At 41.5% G+C, this 25,013-nt stretch overlaps 1 protein-coding gene and 1 long non-coding RNA gene across 7 annotated transcripts in view; one reads left to right on the top strand and one right to left on the bottom strand.

The window, feature by feature from the left end:
* Window positions 1-25,013, bottom strand: part of LOC139358083 (endogenous retrovirus group FC1 Env polyprotein-like) — a 179,687-nt gene that overhangs the window by 24,128 nt on the left and 130,546 nt on the right. For 4 of the 6 annotated variants that reach the window (XM_071077566.1, XM_071077565.1, XM_071077567.1 and 1 more), the window contains one exon: window positions 24,301-24,359. The exons of the other annotated variants lie outside the window; for them this stretch is intronic. In XM_071077566.1, coding sequence (XP_070933667.1) covers window positions 24,301-24,359 — 59 coding nt within the window. The remainder of the gene's footprint in view (window positions 1-24,300; window positions 24,360-25,013) is intronic. 6 annotated transcript variants of the gene reach the window in all.
* The window catches only part of LOC139358084 (uncharacterized), a 74,225-nt gene that overhangs the window by 17,308 nt on the left and 31,904 nt on the right, over window positions 1-25,013 (top strand). The gene's annotated exons all lie outside the window — the stretch shown is intronic.

Here is a 25,013-nt window from a genome sequence, read left to right as displayed (position 1 = left end):
GGGTAGGGGGGAGGGATTGCACTGGGAGTTATACCTGATGTAAATGACGAGTTGATGGGTGCAGCACAGCAACATGGCACAAGTATACATATGTAACAAACCTGCATGTTATGCACATGTACCCTCCAACTTAAAGTATAATAATAACAAATAAATTAAAAAAAAAAAATAAATAAAAAATAAAAAAAAAATAAAAATAAAAATAAAAAAAACACAGTTCTGAAAGAGAACAAAAAGTAGTTCTTGAACATCTGGAAAGAGAAAGCTTTTGATGTTTGCATTCTCTTTCATTTGTTTCTTCACAAGGGTGTGACAGAGAAACACATTGAAAGCTATACCGGTGTTGATCACTAACTATGCAAGGCACTTATCCAAAGCATGCAGTTCTATGGTCACTGTCACCACAGACATGGGTTTTAAGTCTAAAGTATATAGCATGTAGATTTCTTGATATTTTAGAATTTCTCTGGGGGTGGACATATGTGATATGAAATGAAAGAAGACTGTGAAGGATTGGACAGATTAGGAAGTCACACTGGAAGTTACTGAGATTTGTTGCGGACTGTAGAGTTCAGCTATAAATAAAGTGAAGTGGCTTGGGGAGGAAAAGTTTCTGCCTTGGGAAAACTGAGTTAGCATGTGGGTATAATATCACTAAAAGAAGGAGCTTCTTTTAGAAACCTATAACTTATGCACCAAACGAATATTTATCAACTGTTGACTTTGTGTGAGAGGCTCTGTTTCAAGTGAGATCCTAACATGAGCAAAACAGATGTGAGCCTGACCTTCATGGCTATGGTATTCCAGTTGGTTAGAAGGACCATACACAAGGAAATAATTGCAGAAGCACTGAGTGACAATGAGGGAAACAAACTGTGTTCTGGAGAAAAGGCTAACACAGGGCTATCTTCATTACACTGGGGGTAAGTGAAGACTCCTCTAAGAAGAGACATGGAAGCCGAGATCAAGAATGAGACCAGAAAGTGAGAAGAAGCTGGAGGATAAGCAAAGAGCACCAGGAAGAATGTTTTAGGAAGAGGAAAGAAAATCAGCAAAGGCCCAAAAGTGACAAATAGCTTGACCTGTTCTAGGAAATTGAAGAAGGTCAGCACTGGCTACCCAGAAAAGTAGAGAGAAACAAGATCCTTTAGGTGCATGGTTTGCTCCTTAATGAAGTAAGGGTTGGAGGTGTAGGAAAGGTGAGTCCTCAAGTCCAGTGCCTAAGAAAAGGGATAAAGGAAGTAGTCCTTTCAAGGCCAGCTTCAAAGTGGAGAAGCTAAAAGACAATGGTACCTTTCTATCACCAGGGTTGCCTGTTCTCACATGACTGAGGTCTTTTGTTATGCTAACCATCACTGCCTCTTTTCTCAGTTAGGTGTTTCTAGCTCATTAGGCCAAAATTCCAGAAGGAGATTGTGAACTGTTGTCCAGGAACGGGGTGCACAGGATGTGAGATGTTATCACCCTATAATATTTATTCCACATCTATAGAAATCTGGACAGCACCCACATGCTCTCTGCACAGCTGGACATAGTTCCCAAACACAGAAGACTTTCTATAGAGCAAGAAGATAAGGATATGAACAGACACTTCTCAAAAGAAGACATTTATGCAGCCAACAGACACATGAAAAAATACTTATCATCGCTGGCTATCAGAGAAATGCAAATCAAAACCACAATGAGATACCATCTCACATCAGTTAGAATGGCAATCATTAAAAAGTCAGGAAACAACAGGTGCTGGAGAGGATGTGGAGAAACAGCAACACTTTTACACTGTTGGTGGGACTGTAAACTAGTTCAACCATTGTGGAAGACCGTGTGGTGATTCCTCAAGGATCTGGGACTAGAAATACCATTTGACCCAGCCATCCCATTACTGGGTATATACCCAAAGGATTATAAATCATGCTGCTATAAAGACACATGCATATGTATGTTTGTTGTGGCACTATTCACAATAGCAAAGACTTGGAACCAACCCAAATATCCATCAATGATAGACTGGATTAAGAAAATGTGGCACATATACACCATGGAATACTATGCAGCCATAAAAAAGGATGAGTTCATGTCCTTTGTAGGGACATGGTTGAAGCTGGAAACCATCATTGTCAGCAAACTATCGCAAGGACAAAAGCTAAACACCGCATGTTCTTACTCATAGGTGGGAATTGAACAATGAGAACACTTGGACACAGGAAGGGGAACATCACATACTGGGGCCTGTCATGGAGTGGGGGGAGGGGGAGGGATAGCATTAGGAGATATACCTGATGTAATTGATGAGTTAATGGGTGCAGCACTCCGACATGGCACATGTGTACATATGTAACAAACCTGCACATATGCACATGTACCCTAGAACTTAAAGTATAATAATAATAATAAAAAGAAGAGTAAGAAAAATCTACCCTTAAGTCTACAGATGGAAATATGAAAGTACTGAGAACAAAAAGGCTTATAGGTGCCTTTGCCAACATTTGGGGTTTTTTGGGAGTGGTTTTATAGAATCTTCAACTTTGTTGTTTCTCTTCTTCCCTCTTTTTTTGCTTTCTTCTAGCCCCTGAGAAAGGTCTTCAGATGATCCCTTCTCATGAAATCTTTCTGTATCCACCTTGTTCAGTTCTGAATATCTCAGTGGTGTTTCAGCATTTGTCTTCTATGGAGAATCTCTCCTATGTGAGCCTATGCTGGTTAAGATGATGAAAGGATGCTCAACAATATCAATATTGTGGCTTTTGTCAGAATACTAGTGAATAATTTATGTGTTTATATCCTTCTTAATTTTATATGAGACACTCTTTTTTGGGACCATAGGGAAGATTGACTGGAAACAAAAATAAAACATGACCTATGGTTTCAGTATTTACTTGCGTTACAGCCTAACAGGTTCTTCTTGCCTGCTGCACAGAAAAGCTAATACACTGAGGCAGCAGTGCTGCAACAGAGAAAGAGTTTAATTATCACAAGGCAGCTAAGTGGAATTGCAGGAGATATTGCTCAAATCCACCTCTCCAAGAACTTGGAATCTAAGGCAGAGGCTAGGGAATAGGTGCTGCTGATTGGTTGGGGATGAACTCATACAAGTGTCTAAATTGTCTTTGTGTGCTGAGTCAGTTTCTGGGTGGGGTGTGGTGGAGCACAGGACGGGTCGAGTCTGTTCCTCAGTATGAGTCACAAGCCTGGGTGCTGTCTGTTGGTCTGCCAGAATGCCATAGTCTGAAAAATAGCCCAAAGACTAATCTTAGGTTTCACAGTACTGATGTTACCTATAGGAACAATTGGGGAAGTTATAAATCTTGTGACCTCCAGGTACATGACTCCTGAGCAGTAAGTGATTATAGAAAAGCAAGCTAGGAAATAACGGCTGGTTGTCACTCAACTATTCCTATATCTTAGCAGAACTCAGGCCCCTGCCATATTTCTAACCTTCTGGTCTTTCACTTGTTTTACAATGGTAGTTTCTGTCCCCAAAGAAGGGTGTGAATTTCAGGAAAACCTATTATTGTCCTTGCTTTAGAACAAAATGTCTCCCATAGTTAGGTTGGCCTATGCCCAAGAATGAGCAGGTACAGTTAGCTTGTGAGGCTAGAAGCAAAATGGAGTCATTTATGTTAGATTCCTCTCACTGTTGTAATTTTGCAAAGGTGGTTTCACTTGGGGCAATTATGTTATCCAAAATGATAGAAGTATTTTATTAAATGTCAAGTGTAAGAAAGCTCCAATACTATATAATTAATACTTTGCAAGTTATTTTATAAATATTTGCTATTTCACGAGTCATCTATAAACATATCATGATGGTCGGGCCTCTTCTTGAAAATCATTTTTGGTGCCTTAAAAATCCAATGGACAATTCACCAAACATTTTGATTTCTTTATTTTTAACATTTTTCCCCTCTGCACCACCTTAACCATCCACTCCCTTAGAAATGCCACAAAAACTTGTCATTACAATCATCTAATCACCTCAAAATCTCAATGTATTTCAAGTTCACTGTTTCTAAAACCTCTACTCCAACAATTTTAAAAAACACTCAGACTTCCAATTCATAGGCCTCCTTCTACTTTTTGACTGTTCATCTCTGCCACTACACGTTCAATTTTTTAACCACAGGAGATTCTTTTATCTATTTTGCGAATCATTCCTTTAAATACACTCTCAAATCTCAAGATCCTCCAAACCTCTATTAAACTTCCCTGACATAACTTCAACCCTGATTAGACGCAATTTCCCACCCACTTTAGTCTACACTCAAGCAAGTGAATATAATTAGACAAGCACAAACCCCATGCTGATCAAATTCACATTCTATTTATCATCAAATGTTAAGAAAGCATGCTTCTGTCCAGCAACAAGACTTACATTTCCCTAAACATTTTCCTCTCCCTGCTACCCTGCTGAAATAATTATTTCATGCCTTCTCTTCTTTGCTCACGTCTCCAATGACCACTCCCCTCATCTCTCTCCACATTGTTTCCTACTTTGCTGAGAAATTAGGAGCAATCAGAGCAGAATCATCTCTCATTCTCACATTTCCTCTCCATTTGCACTCCTATGTGCCACCCCTCCTCCAATAAACCCTAGCCCTGAGGCCAGCCCCATTACCCATGGGAATGGCTCTAATCCCTCCTGCCTTCTCAAGGACCCTCTGCTCTTGCATCTTCTTATTCACTTGAAATAAGTTGTTCAGTCTCCACTGGAGACTTTCACATAAAATATGCAGTAGTTCTCCCATGCAGTAGTTCTCTCAAACTTTCCCTTGATTTCCATATCTCCTCCTGGCCACCACCCTTTTTTAATACTCATATTTACAACAAAACTTCTCAAAGGAGTTGTCCATTTTTCTACATACCCATTGTCTGTTCTCATTCTCTGTATAAATTCACTCCAGTAAGGAATTCCCACCAGATCACTGAAATCGCCCCTCACCAGTGGCCCATGACCCGTGGGTGGTTAGTTATTAGGTCTTACCTTACATAAGCTGTACCATGAGACCTGGAGCAAATGGATCATGCTTTTCTTCTGGACATATTTTTGCTCTTGGCTTCTGAGTTAGAACTCCTTAGCAGCTTCTTTTGCTGCCTACACATTTCCTCATCTCACATCTGAATGTTGGAGGGCCCGAGGGCTCAACCCTTTGTCTTCTTCTCTTTTCCTTGACATATATTCCCTGGGTGATCTTATCCAGTCTCATGCCTTTAAAAACCAACAATGCCCCGATGACTCCCAAATTTTATCACCGCCCTGCCTCTCCTCATTTTTGCCAAGTGACCACTCAACAGCTCCATCTAGATGGTTTCTTGGTTTATCCACAACCCATTTCTTTATATCTTGGTTAATGGCATCATTTTCACTTGGCTATCCAGGCTCACACCCATCCAATCCAACAGCAAGCCTTAGTAGCTCCCGTTTCAAAATATGTCTCAAATGCAACTACCATTCACCAACTTTACTGTTCTCACTTAACCAGCCTACATTTGTTCTCACTTGGGCTTGGAAATAGTCTCCAAAGGGCACTACTTATACCTTTCGATTCATTCTATATTCTTGAAAGAGTGGCCTTTTAAAAGTGCAAATATGATTATCCACTTCCTCCCCCCAAAACCTTGCAATTATTTCCCATTATAGTGAAACAAAAATCATCAGTCTTCTCAGTGTGATCCACTCAGCCCGATGTGACTCACCCCTGCTTATTTTTTCAGCCCCAGCTCCTGTCCCTCTCCCCATCACTTGCACTGTACCCATTACCTTGCTCTTTTTGTTATTCCTCCAATGTCTAAGAATATTCCTACCACAGCACGTTTACAGTTGCTGAACTTCCTGTGGGTCTTCACTTAGCTTATTTATACACTTTTGTCAGGTCTTTTGCTCAAATTTGACCTGTTCCCCCTGCCACACTCCTCACTACCTTCTAATCATTATAATTTCTTGTTTCCATGTAGAATATATTATCATGTGTCTTAAAATGTTATACATCTATTATTAGTCATTTGTGGATTCACTCCTCACTAGAACATGAGTTTCATGACAGCAGGAACTAGCTTTTCCCTTATTTACTGTCTTATTCCTGCTCCAAGCTAGATATAGCAATGAAGCACAATCCTTTGGCTAGGATTCTTGGGTTCTTTTTTAATATCTCTGAGGTTTCTATCAGAGTTTTTGCTTTTCACCACCCTGCTTTCAATAAAATATGGAGGATGACTGGGTCTATGATCCCTTTGCAGGGACCCAGTTTCCATCCTTACCCTGATAACCTTCCAAATATCCCCCATGCGATTCTATCCTTGTGGCCCCTCTTCCTGTGTGGTGGAAATGTTCTTTATGCCCCATTCTCCATTCCTGGCTTGTAATAAAACTCGCCTCTGAACACATCAACTAAAGATTTTCAATGAACACAATTCTTGATTTCAAGACAAGTTTTGCTTTCAAGTTCATATTTCTGTTTGTAAATGTCCTTTTCTAAACAAACCAAAATGTATGAGTGGTGAAGCCAATTGCATTCCATTTAAAAGACAATTGTGATCACGTTTTCACTGTGTGATTTTCTGACAGTGTATATCATACCCAGTTAGGAATTTACAGTTGTCAATTCATTAGAATAGGAAACATCAAGCACATTCAAGGAGAAAAGTGACTCAGACCAGAGAAAGTTATCATAGCTTTTAATGTGCATTATGATTGCCTGTTGATTTGGATAAATTATTTGCAGTTCTTTCTGTACATCTTTGCCTATCTTAAGCAAGTTTTATTTCAGTCTCTGTCTTTGAACTAAATTATATACATCCCATTTAAACAATAAAATTTAACTATGCAGGAAGATGAGGTAGATGTACTTTTCCCTCATGCTCCTACTAAGTACAAATAAATAACCTGGGTGTTTTAATCAACTTAAGAAGACTCTGAAAGGTGGAGAGAAGGCAGCAGACCAGCTAGGGACATTGGGACCTGAGGAACAACTTGGTGGTAAGTTCAGTGGGTCCTCCCTCTTCTTTCTTTATTCCTTCCTTCCTTCCTTCCTTCCTTCCTTCCTTCCTTCCTTCCTTCCCTTTTCTTCCCTCATTGCCCCCTTTCTCCCCTCCCTCCCTCCCTCTCCTCCCCTTCCTCCATCCCTTCCTTCCTCCCTCCCTCCTTCCCTCCCTCCCACCTTTCCTTCCTTCCTTCCTTCCTTCCTTCCTTCCTTCCTTCCTTCCTTCCTTCCTTCCTTCCTTCCTTCCTTCCTTCCTTCCTTCCCTCCTTCCCTCCTTCCCTCCTTCCCTCCTTCCCTCCTTCCCTCTTTTCTTCTTTTGCTTCATATGTTCTAGATTGGATAATAAGAGAATTCAGCAACCTAGAAATGTTACCAGCTGCAGGCAAGAAAAGCCCGCTCCCTCTCTAGCCAGAGGACCATAAAAGGGGCAGCCTAGCAAGACAGAACACTTTTAGATGGTAAGCACTCTACTCCAGCCAAATACCACACAAAATAATCTGTGGCCCCCGACCCCACCTGCTCCAGCAAAGAGATTTTCAGCCTTGCCAGGCCAGAAGGAGGTGCCTAACACTCCCACTGGAGCTGCGTCAGAGGAGGTCAAAATAAGCGTTCATGCATTGGAAGTCAACATAGTGACTCTCCCCTAATGCCAATTCCCTCAAATAGATAAACAGATTTCATGTAATTCCTATACAGATGCTTGCAAAATTTTTTGTAGATATAGACAAGATTATTCTAAAATTTACATAGAAAGGCAGAGGACTTCGAATAGCTAAAGCATGTTTTTGAAAAAGAGTAAAGTGGAAGAAACCAGTCAATGCAATTTCAGCCCTTATTATTTAACTACAGCAACCAAGAAGGTGTGGCTATTAGAAGAGTGAGAGTTTTTGCAGTGGCTGGTACTGGTTGTTCCTTTCCATGTTTAGTGCTTCCTTCAGGAGCTCTTGTAAGGCAGGTCTGGTGGTGACAAAATCCCTCAGCATTTGCTTGTCTGTAAAGGATTTTATTTCTCCTTCGCTTATGAAGCTTAGTTTGACTGGATATGAAATTCTGGGTTGAAAATTCTTTTCTTTGAGAATGATGAATATTGCCCCCCACTCTCTTCTGGCTTGTAGGGTTTTTGCAGAGAGATCTATTGTTTGTCTGATGGGCTTCCCTTTGTGGGTACTTGGAGTATAATAAAAAAATAATAATAAAAAAAGAAGATTGAGAGACACATAGACGAAAAGGACAGAAGAGAAAATCCAGAAACAGGATTTAGGGTAAAACTAGGGTAGTCAGTAATGTAGGCAACTGATTTTTGACAGACATACACATGAATTGACAGGGGAATTCGCAGAGGGAAAGATAACATTGCTGACAAATGGTGCTGGAGGAAGTGGACATACTCAGGCAAAAAACCAAACCAGAACCAACACCTTCACTTAATTCTCACACCTTATACAAAAAAAAAAAAAAAAAAAAAAAACCTCAAAATGAATCAAGGGCTTAAATATGAAACACAAAACTGTAAAACTTTTAGAAAAACGTAAGAGAAATTCCTCACCTGTGCTTTTTCTCCCCCACCTCCTGCCCTCTCCTCCCTTGTAGGAGGCCACAGACAACCTCAGTGGCTGCACTGGCCACTCTCCAGCAGGCCCAGGACAGTGGCGGGGCAGCCTCTTCACTAGACAGGTGCCTCTTCACTGGGCTTGTCCTCAGGCATAAGCTGAGAAGGACCTGGGAGTCCTCCCCAGGAGGGGCCCCCAGGTGGGCTGGTGGACCAGGAACCCATCGGTGGCTCTGGCTGGGAGAAAGAAGCCAGCCCTGACTTCTCTCCATGAAGGGTCATCCCTTTTCAAAATGTCAGCACGAGCCCTTGGCCCCATCTCCTTGGGTCAGGACTGCATCCCCAGCACGCTCCTCAAGCTATCTGCAAAGAGCAGCCCAAGGTCAGGATGACGGAGGCTGGAACTGGACAGCGAGGTGCCTCCCACTCTCCTTTCCAGGGCCTTCTGAAAATTAAACTACTCGTTAAGGACTGGGTTGTATCCATCCCTTCAGATTCCTGTATTGAAGCCCTGATCCTCAATGGGACGGTATTTGGAGACAAAGATTTTGGGAGGCAATAGGGTTAGAGGAAGTTGTGAGGGCCGGGCTGATATGAGTGGATTAGTGTCCTTATAAAAAGAGATGGGAAAGACTTGCTCCTTCTTTCTCTGTCATGTGAGCACACAGCAAGAAGGAAGCTCTCTATAAGTGAGAGAGGGCTCGCACCAGAAACTGACATCAGATTCTAGCTTCCAGAGTTGTGAAAAAAAAAAAAAATGTGGTGTAAACCACCCAGTCTGAGATATTTTCTTTTGGTAGCCCAAGCAAAGGCCCTACTATAAGGTGGGACCCAAAGTCCAATCATGCCAATGAGGAGGCCGAGGGGCCAAGACCAGAATCTGGCTGTGATGAAGTAGAGGCCTGATCAATTGCACTATCCTTGTTTGGGAAGAGACAGTCAAGAGAAGGAGATCAGAGAAACAAGAATGTCTCAGAAGCAAGCCCCTCATCAAAGCTGACACCTCCCTAAATAGCTTGCCTACCTGCCTCCAAGGTCACTGCAGGTCCTCCAAGTAGCACAACAGAGAAAAACTTCTGAACTCTCTCTGAATCCCTGTGTCTAATGCGCTGATGTTGGATTTTCCACGTGGCATCTGTCAAAGTGACCATTTGGTCCATCTGACAACTTGCAGTCCTCACTGGAAGGGAAGGGAAGGGAAGGTTTCTGGTTTTGCCGTGTCAGCCTCTGAAAGCCATGTTTGTGTGAGTCCACTGTTGGAGATGCAGCCAGGCCGACCATCGGTGCTGAGTCACCAGGTCCAAGGCTGGGCCCCTGCACTGTGGCTCCTCCCAAGGAGCCTCAGCCTCGCCACCCTCAGACCTTCCTGATGGTCCCTAGTCTGTTCCTTTCTCTGTCTTCATCAAATGGCAGCAGACTCTTTCCTTAATAAAACTAGAGTCTTTCTTGAACTCAAAATAAATAAATGAGTGAATTAAAGAACGAAGCAAAATTTAAAACTACTTTCCCATCTGTTTTTTGCTAGCTACTTTCTTTAGGACACCGTTTAAACTTGACACTTGTTCCTGCTCCCTCTCCCAACAGTCCTGGTGCACTTGAGATACTGAAAGGAGAGAGCACCCTCTTCCTTTCTCCTCGCCACCAGTTTCTGTCTCAATTGACAGTTGGTTAGAAGAAAATGAAGCAAATAGCTTTTCTGCCTTGCCACCACCACCTTTGCGCATGGTCTCACCAATTGTCAAGCAAGCTGAAAGAGCAGTTGAGAACTGCCTCAGCAGCATCATGACAAAAATCAAGAAAATAAATCCCCAGAAAAGTTAAAATATCTATTAGGAAACAGATGCAGTTTTCTTGCAGAATAATATCTTACAAGTAATCATCAGCATATTGGAATCATAAAATGCTAAAACTGGAGTTGGGTTTAGAAATCATCTAATCTACCTCCTTTATGTCTTGATGAGGAAATTGTTACAGAAACAACTGGGGAGGGAGAGGGAGGGGAGGGGAGGGGAGGGAGAGTGAGAGAGTAAGCACAGTGGAGTTCGCGAGTGTCAGAGTTTGTAAAATTCTGCATACAGAAAGGAAAACATGCATATCTCCGTAACTTGTGGAGGTGCACCAACTGTGAGTATGGACCTCCGCAAGTTATCACAGAGTGAGTGTGCACAGGTAGCCACAGCCTCCGGTCCAGAGATAAGCTTCATCAGCATTGCAGAAGAAGCCACTCTTGCTACCTCCTATCGTTTGGATATGGTTTGTTTGTTTCCACCAAATCTCCTGTTGAAATTCAATCCCCAACGTGAAAGGTGGAGCCTAATGTGAGGCGTTTAGGTCATGGGGCATATCCTTTATGAATAGACTGATGGTCTTCCTTGGGGTCAATGAGTTCCCACTCAGTTTCCATGAGGGCTAGCTGTTTAAGACAAAAGACAAAAGCCTGGCACCTCCCGTCTCTCTGGCTTCCGCTCTTGCTGTGTGATCTCTGCACGTGCTGACTCTCCTCGGCTTCCCGTCAGGAGTGGAAGCAGCCCGAGGCCCTCACCAGACACCCAGTCTTGACCTTTCCAGATATCAGAATTGTGAGCCAAGTAAAACTTTTTTCTCTATAAATCACCGAGTCTTAGGTACTCCTCTGTAGCAACACAGAAGGGACTACTTATTCTTTCCTAAGGTGACCACTCTCTCTGTTTTGCTATTGATGATCACATTTTAAAACCAACAGTCTTTGTACCATTCGTGCATTTCAAACATTGCATTTTAGTTTTGTCTTCTTACCCACTTTGTAATGATAACCTAAAATATGCATTCTTCTGCTCTGCCTTTGCTCACTCAGTATTTTTTGTATTCATCTGTGTTGTGGTATCGGCAGCGGCTTGCTGGTTTTCATTGCAGAATAGAATTCCATGGTATGAACACTTCACAGTCTATTGCCTAGTTATTTTTGTTTGACATTTGAGTGGTTTTGAGTTTTGGGCTACTATGGCTAACGTGTGTTGTTGTGATTTATGGCTGATGCACATGGTAAGTCATAGCACGGGCATATATTCATTCAGGCTCTTACTGCTGGACAGACCAATGTCTGATAGAAGCAAGGGGCCTCTAAAGGCTGGTCATCTGAGGAATAGTGATAAAGAGACCTTTATTTGTTTTTAACTTTTATTTGAGGTTCAAGGGTACATGTGCAGGTTTGTGACATGGGTAAATTATGTGTCATGGGGGTTTGGTGTACAGGTTATTTTGTCACCCAGGTAATAAGCACAGTACCCGATAGATCGTTTTTCCATCCTCTCTCTCCTTCCAACCTCCATCCTCCAGCAGGTGGCTAGTGTTCCCCTCTTTGTGTAAGAGAGCTTTAATTTAAAGGTGCTAGAAGGTAGTAAAAATATTTGGGGAGCTGGAGACTGAAATATATGTGGGAAAGCAGGAAATAAGATGAGGAATCATTAACTGAAATTTTTTACTAAAAGACTTGAGAGAAAACAAATGACTCCTTCCCAGAGTATATCTGAATATATTCCTTGATGCCAGACTACCCCTCATAGACCATGATGATGATTCATGAATTATTACACTTGCTGGAATATAGTCACTTTCACCTTGTGTGGTCACATGTAGGCTAATGTCTATAACTAGCCTTGAAATACTCTTAAAGTTCATTTTATGATGCAACTGTGGAACATGATTATATGTTTAAGGAAAAATCTCTTTAGGCAGGTATTGACACAAGCGTTTTAGATTTGAAGTTTTAAATCAATATTAAATACATTTTTTATCTTGCTTGTAGCTTGAAACATTATTTAAATCAGCAATTGTCTAGATGAGAAAATAAGTCATGCGGATTTGGCAGGTCTGAAAATTGGAAAACTCTTGATGTTTAGAATCCAGAGGATTTACCCAGAGGGAAGCTAAAACTGTGGCAGAAAACTAAACCGCTTAAGTGTGGTTCGTAGACCATTGGCAAGTAAATAACAACACAAGACAGCATTCTGGATTCGGCAGGAAAACTGCTTCCATGGCTTCTGAATATATTGAGAACAAATACTAGCCTGTAAAATTAAAAGAAAATAACTGTTTCCTCAATGTGTGATGTGAGGAATACTTAACATAGCTCCTCTCCCAAAGAAATGTGCCATGAAGAGAAAAATCTCTTCCCAAATTGCTGTCTTGACGCAGACTGATGGTGTGCCAGCCTGGAACATGGGAAATGTGCCAGCCTCAGAGGCAGTGTTCACCTCCGATCCAGGACTCTGTGGCCTTGGGCAGAGGACTTAATCCCTATGACCTTCTCTTTTCCTCTGTTTCATGGATACAATGCTTTCCTTGCATGGTACTTGTGAACATAAGAAATGTGTATGGAGAACCTAATACTGGGACCTTGTAGGAACTGAGTAATGGGCATTTTCTCTGTATTTATTTAACAAGTAATTCTTGAGCACCTGTTGTTTGCCAAGAACAGTTCTTGATGCAGGGGAAAGTGTAACCCGGAAAAAAATTCTTCCTTCATGTAACTGCTGTTCTAGTGTTTGTGAAGGAAAGGGGCAAAAACAAACACTTCAAGTGCATAGTACCTTAGAGAATCCTAGGTGCTCTGGGAAGCAGGAAGCGGGCAGAAAGTGCTGTATTCACTCCACGGGGGACTCCCCAGGAGGCTGTGCAGCCCCAGGCATGATGTGCCTTGTGTGTTCACCATCAAGAAATGACCTGCCATTCAGCTGGTAGGAGAGCTGTTGGCTGCAACACTGGAGCTGAGAACACACTGTCCCAAAGGAGCCTGGTGACTTAGCAAGTCTGTGTCCTTGGGTCTGGTTATTTCTATGCAATGTGGCATTCTTCTCTAGACAGCCTTTGCATTGGAGCTCACCACTGAGCTGGCCAGAACTTTCTCAGAGCTCCACTGTGGGCTAAGACTTTTCCTATCTTCTTTCCTTCCCACTCTCCTTTCAGGGCTGTCCAACCCACATCACGCCAATGGCTCTCCCTGCCTCTCCCACTCCCTACCCTTTACCAGGCACGTGTGTGTATGTGTGTGTGTGTGTGTGTGTGTGACTCTGTCTTGCGTATGCTCCCTGGAAGACACGTTCAACATAGATGAGACAGAGTGGATGTGAGAGGAAAGTGGAGGGAAGCATCCCAGTGCAACGGTACTAGGACAGTCCCTGCACTGCTGGTGAGGTATTCCATGTCATCGGTGGGGAATCCCAGCCTCACGCACACCTCTGTCCCTCTTCCCTGAATCCTTGTGGGGGAGAAGCTGGTCCATGCTGACACTAAAAACGCATTAAAAAGTATTTAATGTTAAAGAGAAAATTATTCTGACTACATTACCTTATTCAAGTGAGTTATGTAACCGAGGAACCAAGAGTAATTTGCAAACCCAAGCTTTCTGTTCTGCCACAGCATAGTGTAGAAAAACAAGGGAAATTTAGCATAGTTCACTCAGCATCTGCTGCTTGGTGTGAGATGCAGATTCCTCGCCGCTGCAGGTTGAGCTGCCACCGCATTATTTCTTTTTGTTTTGAAAGGCCCACTGGTTATGAATGCAGGGTGGCAGACAGGGAAGGTGATGTGGCTCCCTGGCAGCAGCGATGGAATTTTGCAAGCCACTGAGGTCATCAGTACATTCTTTGAAGGCTATTCACCAACTGGCTGGAGGCCCCCAGAAAGGCCAGTGCAGGCAGGCCTGGGTCAGGAAGCTGTGCCTCCCGGTGTGTACATGCCTACCGACCACCACAAAGCCAGCACTTTGGAGAGGGCTCTCAGGGAGAGCTGAGCTGGGAGACACCAGCTGCCTGACACTCTGCCTATTTTTCCCCATGTCTGCGCTCCACAAGTGTACTCAGCATGCATCCAACCCCAAAACTTAATAGTTGCCACCATGAAAGATGGACATTCTAGAGGAGCCACCCAACACTGGTCACATTTGACTAGAACTTGAACCATGCAAGAAAGTCCTGGGTGTTCAAATATTAAAAAAATATATATATATATATATTTATATATATATAAATATATATATATATATTTTTTTTAAAGGAGAGAGAATAGCATGGGCAATCATACAAAGGGGTAAAAGAGCAACGATAGTTACATTTTCATTAAGATTTAACTAAAATAATGTTGATAATTAATAGTGGAAATGTAGGCAAGTGACAGGTGGCAAAGGTCCTTTACTATGTATACTGTATGCTGAGCAAAGGAGCTGCATCCTATGAACTACTCTTTCGGAAAATTCATGTCATGTATCCAAAACTTCCCAGCATGTTATAAGGACCACTCATTGTTAGGGACAACTTAATTAATGGCTAGAAGGAGAAGCTCCTGTCAAAACAGACTGAAAAGGGAGTGGAAATGTTGAGGTATTGTTTTCACCCTCAGTCACCCAAAAGAATTTCCTTCATTGGCTTGCCAAGGTATACAATTCTATTAAGTCAAGAATCATTCTTTTTTAACTTTATTTATATAAATGTTCCCTCAAGGCCTTCAGCAGTGCCAAGACTCAGAGAGCATCATTAGCTAACAATTTAGTGGATAAATCGATGACTCCTGAAGGAAAGCAACTTAACTCCCGGAGTCAGGAAGGACCACTGAGGAATGACATAGAGACACTGGGACCATTCTTCAGTTTGACTGAGGGCTAGACTTGATTGCTCTTGTTTATGGTGGGAACTGTATCACTGCACTGAAAATGCCTTGTAGTGCTGTTATTTAACACTGCAGTGTGCCATTATCCTTAAGCCGCACCAGAGTGAAACTGCAGGAAAGACGATGATGTAAAATTATAATGGAAGTCCTATCCTTGACCAGGGGAAAAATAACAACACTCTGTTTCTTCATATTAATGCCTTCTTATAACTTCTCATGTTTTAAGTCCTTTAAGTTTGTAGCTTGAAGCATTATTTAAATCAGCAATTGTCTAGATGAGAAAATAAGTCATTATATAAAACCTGGAAGTCTGCCAAATACGTGTATTAGTCAGGGTTTAGTTGCAGGACACAGAATCTGCTTCCGCTAGTTTCAGTAAGAAAATCACTATTACAGGAAAACAAATAGCTTATAGGTTTGTCGGGAGGCCCAAGAGATAGATCCTAGATCAGAAGCCCTCCATCCCAATGCATGAGTATCCACTGAAGAGAGGTGCTGAATTTACTCCCAGAGTGTAAAACAGTAACCACCTGGGGCACAGATGGTGGGATTCATACAGCTCCTCCAGGCAACTCTGCTATGTAGCCAGGCTGAGAACTACTGCTCTAGGTTGAACATTCAGGATTCCAAGAACCACACTCAAGTCAGGCCAGCAGGGCAGCTGCTATGGGTTCTACACAGGGCATTGCTGGTTCCATATCATGCTATCATCATGAGCAGCCTCACACAGATCTCAGCCTTTGATCCTATCACCAGCTCCAGCATGAACTGAACCAATAGAGTAGATTTCATGCGTCTTGACATCTGAAAGCTACTGAATGGATAGTGGAACTCAGTTACAGTCATGCATAGCTTAAGGACGGGATACATTCTGAGAAATGCACCCTTAGGCCACTTTGTCCTTGTGTGGGCATCATAGAGTGTATTCATACAAACCTGGATGATGTAGCCTACTATATGCCTAGGCTATATGGCTAAACTTGGCTCCCATATAGCTATAGAGCCTATATATGGCTCCTAGGTTAAACCTGTACAGCATGCGGCTGTACTGAATACCGTAGGCAACTGGAACACCATAGTAACTACATGTGTATCAAAACATATCTAAACCTAGAAAAGCTACAGTACAAATATAGTATAAAAGATTTAAAAGGCCAGGTGCAGTGGCTCATGCCTGTAATCCCAGCATTTTGGGAGGCCAACTTGAGTGGATCACAAGGTTAGGAGCTAGAGACCAGCTTGGGCAACATGGTGAAATCTGGTCTCTACTAAAAATACAAAAATTAGCTGGGCATGGTGGTGGGTACCTCTAGTCCCAGCTACTCGGGAAGCTGAGGCAGGAGAATCACTTGAACCCGGGAGGCGGAGGTTGCAGGGAGCCAAGATCACACCACTGCATTCCAGCCTGGGCGACAGAGAGAGACTCCATCTCAAAAAATAAAAATAAAAAATGGTCCACCCATATAGGTCACATGCCATGACTGGAGCTTGCAGGACTGGAAGTTGCTCTGGGTGAGTCAGTCAGTGAGCGGTGAGTGAATGTGAAGGCCTAGGACATTCCTGTGCACTACTGCAGACTTTCTAAAAACTAGATATTTAGGCTACACTAAATTAATAAAAATAATTTCTTCAATAATAAATTAACCTTACTGTAACTTTTCAACTTTATACACTATTTTTTAAAATTTTTTGACTTTTGTAATAACATTTAACTAGAAACACAAACACATTGTACAGCTATACAAAAACATCTTTTTTCCTTGTATCGTTTTCTATAATCTTTTCCCTATTTTTGAATTTTTTCGTTTTAGTTTTTAAACTTAAGAAAAACCCTACAAGATAAGTACTTATCTTAGCATAGGCCTATACATTGTCAGGATCATCAAGATAAAAATTAGCCGGGCAAAGTGGCACATGCCTCTAGTCCCAGCTACTGCTGAGGCAGTAGAATTACTTGAATCCAGGAGGTGGAGGTTGCAGTGAGCCAAGATTGTGCCACTGCACTCCAGGTTGGGCAACAGAGTGAGATTTCATCTCAAAAAAAAATAATAATAATAATAATAATATTCACATGAAAATGCTAGATGCACTTATAGGCAAAACAATTTTGAAAATTAAAAAAAAAGTTGGAGAACTCACACTTTCCAATTTTAAAATGTACTACAATGCTACAGTCATCAAGACTGTAGTTTTAGCATAACAACAGGCACATATATCATTGAACTGAGAGAAATAAGCCCTAGAAATCAAGCCTTACATTTTTGGGTGATTTTTTTTTTTTTTTTTTTTTGAGATGGAGTCTCCCTCTGTCTCCCAGGATGGGGTGCAGTGGCGCAATCTTGGCTCACTGCAACCTCTGCCTCCCACGTTCAAGCAATTCTCCTGCCTCAGCCTCTCAAGTAGCTGGAATTACAGGCGCGCACCCCCATGCCTGACTAATTTTTGAATTTTTAGTAGAGACAGGGTTTCACCATCTTGGTTAGGCTGGTCTCGAACTCTTGACCTCAAGTGATCTGCCAGCCTTGACCTCCCAAAGTGCTGGGGTTACAGGCCTGAGCCACTGTGCCCAGCCTGGTGACTGATTTCTGACAATAGTGCCAAGAAAATTCAATGGGGGAAAAATAGTCTTCTCAACAAATGGTGGTGCTGGTACAACTGGATATCCACACACACACAAAAGATTTGGGACTCTTCTCTCACATCATATGCAAAAATTTACTCAAAGTAGATCCTAGACTTAAATGCAGAAGCTAAACATGTTAAATCCTCAGAAGAAAATGTAGGTGCAAATTTTAATAACTTAGTAAGTTTAGGCAACATATGACATAAAAAGCATAAGCATTAATGGAAAATAATTACATGTTAAATTTATTAAATTTTAAAAATTGTACTGCAAATGATACCATCAAGAAAGTGAAAAAATTATTCATAGAATGAAATAAAATTGTTGCAAATCATATATCTGATGAGGTGCTTATAATTGAGAATATATAAAGAATTATTTCAAGTCAATACTAAAATGTAAATAATCTAATTTAAAACGGGCAGAAGATTTGAATAGAAACTTTTTCAAAGAAGGTATATAAATGACCTATATATACAACAAAACTATGCTCAAGTCATTGGCTGTCAGGGAAATGAAAATCAAAACCATAATGAGGTTTTTGTGTGTGTGTGTCGTGTGTGACAAGGTCTCACTCTGTTGCCCAGTGTTGTTTAGGATTTGGAGAAACTGGAATCCTCTTATAATGTAAAATAGTGCAAACACTTTGGAAAACAGTTTGGTGTTTTCCCAAAAGGTTAAACATAGAGTTACCATATGACCCAGCAATTCCACTCCTAGGTGTATCCCTAAGAGAAAGGAAAATGTAATTATGTCCACACAAAAACTTATGCACAGATGTTCGAGGTAGCATTATTCATAATAACCCAAAGTAGAAAACATTTACCAACTGAGGAATGACTAAAGAAAATGTGGAATATTCATGCAAAGGACATTATTCATCAATTTGAAAAAGTACTGATACATGCTACAACATGGGTGAATCTGAAAAATGTGCCATGTAGGGAAGCCAGTCACAAAAAGCACCATATTGTATAATTTTAAGTATATGAAATTTTCAGAATAGACGAATCTACTAAGACAAAATGTAGATTAATGTTTGCCTGAGGAAATGGAGATTGACCGGTAATAGATATAGGGTTTCTTTTTGAGGTGACAAAAATGTTCTAAAATTGATTGGGGTTATGGTTGCACAACTCAGTGAATATAATAAAATCAATTTAATTGTAATTTTAAGGATGAATTTTATATTATGTTAATTATAATTCAATGGAGCTTTTTAAAAAGGATACCATTTAGCTGTCAGGGCAAAATGAAGGCATTTTTATTAATGTAGGGATTCAGAGAGAATTCAGTTTGTGAATCTTATCTGAGAAAGATGCTCGAAGCTCTTAACCCAAATGTTAACTGGAGCAGAACAAATATGTCGAAATAGCAGTGGTTAATTAGCAAGCAGTGACGAGCACAGACTGTACAGCTAGTAGATGGTGATGATGAGACTGAGATTGAGGTGGAAAGGTTCATTGTGGATTTCTGAAGTGAAATATACCATATGATAAAAGAATCTTAATAGTGGCTTGACACAGAAATATACCTCTTCAACCAATCTCAAGATTTACAAATGTGCATGATGGAATAAGTGAGGGCTCCTCATCAGAGTTCTTGCATGGGGAAGAATAGAGAAGGGATAGAGTTCGAATGCTGCCTTTTGGTGGAGACAGAAATGTGTAATGAGGCATCTTAGTGAGTGGTCTGATAATTATTTAATTTTATGTTATTATAAAGAAATGGACTGTAAAGAATTTTTTTTTTTTTTTTTTTTTTAAGACAGAGTCTTGCTCTGTCTTGCCCAGGCTGGAGTGCAGTGGCATAATCTCTGTTCACTGCAGCCTCCCTCTCCTGGGTTCACGTTATTCTCCTGCCTCAGCCTCCCAAGTAGCTGAGATTACAGGCACCCACCACCATGCCTGGCTAATTTTTGTATTTTTAGTAGAGATGGGGTTTCACCATGTTGGCCAGGCTGGTCTCAAACTCCTGAACTCAGGTGATCCACCTGGCTTGGCCTCCCAAAGTGATTGGATTACAGATGTGAGCCACTGGGCCCGGCCAAGAATGAAAATATTAACATTGGTGGAACTGAAAAGCAGAGTTAGATTCAAAATGTAAAGGAGGAGGGAAAAGAGCACAATGGACCCAGAAAAAATACGGAATGGGAGGAAAAAAAGGAAACAAAGCATAACTGTTGTTATAAAATACGGACCAACTAGGGTATCAGTTGTCACATTGCCTCAAGGATTCTTCTGATTCGGGTTACCGTGCTGAATGCTTTATAACTTAATGCATTCAGCAAGTTTTACTGAGTATCGACCATCAGCCCTATGCATTACGGCAGCCACAGGTCACCTGCAGCGTTTGAGTTCCAGAAATGTAGAGAGTCCAAACTGAGATAAGCTGTGAGTGTAAAATACACATTGGATCTGATTTAAAGAAATGTTAATATTGATTACATGTTAAAATGATCATATTTTAATATATATTAGGTTAAATAAGATATGTTATTTAAAATAATTTGATTTTTTTAAAAAACTTGAAAAAATACTTTGTAGAAACCTTAAAATTACATATCTGGCCTGCATTTTACTTTGGTTGAACAGTGTGAATTCAAACACTTTTCTGTGTGCCTGGACAAATAAGCTCCCTACATTTAGGTGTTTTATATTCTAAACAAAGGAAACAGACAAAAACAAAGGAAATTAACAAGCTAGACCATTTAAAATTCTAAGTTGTATGATGAGAGTAAATAGTGTGGTATGATAGAAAGGTATGGGGTTGGTGCTTCTTTGGATAGAAAAGTTAAGAAAAGGGGGTGTGACACTGAGTTGAAATGGGAAGGTTGCCGAAATCAGGATGCTCTCCAGCTGTTCTGGATACCGACCTGAACCATTTGTACAAGAGACTTGAAGTTTCAGTTTCTCTGTGAAGCCGTCATAGGGAATCCCCAGGAGGCTCAGGGGTGGGCTAAGGGCAGCCTGCAGTGCTGTAACGACATCATGCTAGCACTTCAGGGCCAGCCTGAGGCAGGTCACCGCACAACAGACACCTCTACCTGACACTGGAATGCTTCTGAGCCTACTGACGTTATGGCAGCTGAGTCAGGCAGAATGCAGCTCGTCCGCTGGTCACCTCGTGTGTCATAGTTAAACACACACTCTCCACTAGGTAAGTTAAGAGGCGTTTCACAAAAGGAAAACAGCCATAACCATGAGTTTTGTTAAAAAAAAATTCTGGGGCCCTCGACTGTGCTTTCTAATCAGAGCCTGCCGCAGCCACAGAGACAGCGTCCTATTCTACTAGAACTCTTTCCCTTGGGGTCTGCTTGGGCCAAGTGACAGGGCTGAGTGGCACTGCAGTCTGACCAGCTGGAGAGCTCTTTCTTACCCACGGAGACGCTCAAACCCTTCAGCCAGCCAGGCCAGAGCGCAGCCTGCAAATGTGGAATTGGCCACCTAGTAAATCCAGAGGCCCCCTTGTATCGGGCTACCTTCTCTGTGGCAGAAAGCACACAAGATTCTGACCTTGGCAGAGGATATTGGTGTAAGTCCCAGACCACAGGACTCCCAATAACTCACTAACTCTCCTCATGTGATTTAGATGCTCCCTCTTAAAAAAAAACTTCAATTTTATCAGTGTAGGGCATCAATATGGGATGATGTAATCAAGGTCACACCAAGCTAAAGAGGCAACATATCCTTGAAAATTGTATGAGAAAAGCAAACTGCTATCCCAGCTAGGTGAAAGTCAATAGGTTATGGTGTTTTGGGGACTTGCAGTTGGGGAGAAAACAGGCTTACTAAGTCCACAGCACCAGTTTAAGAGGCTGTAGTGATGGGATCCAGCAAAGAAACACCACTGGAGGAGCCTAAGTGAGGCTGTTCCTTTTTGGAGGCAGCCCAGGCTAAGGGGTTACAAACACAGCTTCTCGCCACCTGAGTTGAGTTCACTAGTGAGGCTTCATTTAGACTTATTCCTGTATTTCAAGTTTTTGGTAATTTTATAAATGGTCTCTTTTCATTACATTTTATTTTCTAATGATTTGTTGCTAGTATATAGAAACACAGTAGATTTGCATATATTCATATTATAACCTTAACAGATTTGCTTATTAATTTGAGTAGACTCTAGATTATTTTGAACTTTCTGCATGGAGTAATCCACATACAGAATAATGACAATTCTATTTATTCCTTTTCAATTTTTATTTTCTTTTTATTTCTTTTTTATTTTCCTATGTCTCTTATTGTACTTGCTGGTATCTCCACTATAGAATTGAATAAAAATGGAAATAGCAGGCATGTTGATCTTGTTTCTGCTCTTACAGGAAAAGTTTTAAACCTTCTAATTATGTTTGCTTTAATTTTTGTTTTGCTTTTTAGATCTCCTGTATCTGATTAAGAAAGTTTCCTGCTATTTCTAGTTTGTTAAAAGTGCTTATCATTAATGAATGTTGATTTGATTTTATTTTCTACATATTTTTTATGGCAGGAAGGCAGGGAAGTGCTGCATAGAGAAAGTCAGGGTCCATGGCAAGGGCTCCACCCTTGGACATGTGCCCACAGACCTAAGTGAGAACAGACACTCCTGTCTTCACAAAAGTTGCATTTTCCAAGACCACGCTCACCCACCATGCCACCCATTGTGTGCCCATAAAATCCCCAGACCCGAGCGGGCACAGACACAAGTGGCTGGATGTCAAGAGGAGCAGAACAACACACCGACAGACACCAGCACACACTGGCAGGCCATCAACGTCAGGACGACATAGAATTTGGTCAGGGACGGTTGGAGGAGAGTCTGGCCACTGGGTGGCCCAACTCCAGGGGGATACCACCTTCCCACTCCATCACCCTTCTGGCTCCCCATCCACCTTACTGACAGCAGCCTCCACCACTCAGTAAAACCCTGCACTCATCCTCCAAGCTCACACGTGATCCAATTTTTCTTGTACACTAGGGCAAGAACCCAGGATATAGAAAGCCCTCTGTCTTTGCGATAAGGCAGAGGGTCTAATTGAGAAGATTAACATAAACCACCTGCAGACAGCAAAGCTGAAAGAGTGCAGTGTAACACACACACACTGGGGCTTTAGGAGCTGTAAACACTCAACCCTAGATGCTGCCATGGGGTCGAAGCCCACACTCCCCACGACCTACCTGTCTGCATGCTCCCCCTAGGGGTTTGAGCAGCAAGGGCACTAAAGAAGCAAGCCATACCCCTGTCACACACCCTGTGAGGAGGGGGTAAGGGAGCACTCCCATTTCCTCTGGAGAAAATCCTTTCGTTTATCAATGTGGCATCCCATTAACAGATACTACTTACAGCCTTGTATTTAAAGCGTATGTTCTGTAAGCCGGATATAACTAGGTACTTCTAAAAATCTCATTTGAAAATCTCCTAGTTTTACTTGGAGTATTCACTTTTCACTTAATATAACAGATGATCCTCTTTACAACTAATGAAATTAGTGATATATTTGGGGGTTAAATCTGCCACCCTGCCCTGCCTGTTTTGCAGTCTCTGGGTCCTGTAATCATCTTGGGGTAAAATGCAAATTGATTTCAAATAACATTGGAAGTTCCGATTAATTACCAGAGAAAAAGTTGGAGGACTTAAATAGGGTCAACACATTTTCTTCAGGTTCCCGAAATTAAAATGAGTCATTTAACGAAGAATATTAAAAATTATTCTGCAGTTACCCACCTACTGCCAGTCATCTCTCTACCTGCCTTAGGTCATTATGTGAGGAAACACCAGAAAAATACCCCCCAAAGTTTTCCTAACAGAAGCCTCACCGATTACTGCCCCGACATAACATGTGTGTGTGTGTATGCACACATATACTTCCATGCTTCTTAATCATGTAGAAAATAGACTGTCTTGTTTACTGATGAAAACAAGTATTCTATACTGCAGGGTTCCAAACATGCTGCACATTGGAATCAAATGACAAGCTCCTTAAAAAGACAGATTCTAGGTTCAGTTTGGCTCAATCAGCCTGGAGTAAATCTGGTTCCCAGGTGATTCTGACAAGTCCTCTGCTTTGGAAAAGCCTGCCTTCAGGGACTCTGCAGTGGATTTCAGTGTTTATGGTAACATAAAAGCACACTGTATGTGACTCACATAACTGGAATCACAGTCAAGCATTACCTTGACCACATGAGTTGCAAGCTGGCTCTAAAGAGATATGCATTTTCCTAAAATTTACTTATATGTGAGGCAATGATATATGTATAACCTAGGCATGGCTGGCATTGGCGAATGAGCAAAATGAAACCAGCTATTCAAATCCGAAAAGATCAGAACAATCTAATCAGAATTAATTAGATTTGCACCTATGCATTACATGGACATGAAGTAGATGTCGTAAACCGTTCTTGGATTGCTTGTGTGGGGGCCATGAGGAGGATGTTTATTCTCCATGTGGGCTAAAGCACAGCCCTGTTTTGCCCACCAGAAGGAATACACTTGGTTTGGAAAGACGGAGCTACAGCAAGGTCTCCCTGAAGACTCACCATCACGTGGCTGACTGAATGTGTCCCTTCTGCCAATGGACTCCTCCCTTCTCCATTGTCTGAGAAGGAAAAAGAAAGTGATTTGGTTTTTGCTATGGGACTATTTTCAAGTACTGCTTTTGAAAGAGCAATTAAAAATGAATGGTGGGCAGTATTTGAAAGACGGTGCTTCATTTCTAAAGCTATTGAGATAAAGGTTAAATTAAGCCTACAAGAGTTCTCTCAAAAGTAATTTTGGATAAGAAAGTACTGTGCAAATTGTAGTCATGAGAGACCTTGCCTAAACTAAATACAACTGTCTGTTGTGGAGCAATTGGGCTGAACCTGTTTTAAGGCTATTCTTGACATTTAAAATGCCAATCAGAATAGATTGCAATTCAGAAGAATTGCAAGATATGTCAAGTTCACACAGCAAGTTAGTATGTTGTACAGCAATAGAGGTCAAAATGTTCTATCCAGATCTTTACACTATTTTCCAAATTCAGACTCTTCTTATCCTATTCTCTGCCCCAGGAGGCTAGGCCAATGTCTGTGGGATTCCCATGAATTTCCCAGTGGGGACCTCTGGCAAGAGATTGTAGGGAGAGCGGAGAGAGGTCAGGTCCTTCTCTGGTGTTCACAAAGTGAGGTAACCTTTGGAGGGCTGGATTCCTCTGCTGAACACCACTGTTCCTCAAACTCTCATTTCAGTTTCTGAACCAGCTCTTCCTTGA

The sequence above is a fragment of the Macaca nemestrina genome, chromosome 14 (assembly GCF_043159975.1).
Source record: "Macaca nemestrina isolate mMacNem1 chromosome 14, mMacNem.hap1, whole genome shotgun sequence".
NCBI lineage: Eukaryota > Metazoa > Chordata > Mammalia > Primates > Cercopithecidae > Macaca > Macaca nemestrina.
Note: the sequence above shows the minus strand (reverse complement) of the source record. Positions and strands in the feature narration are given on the sequence as shown.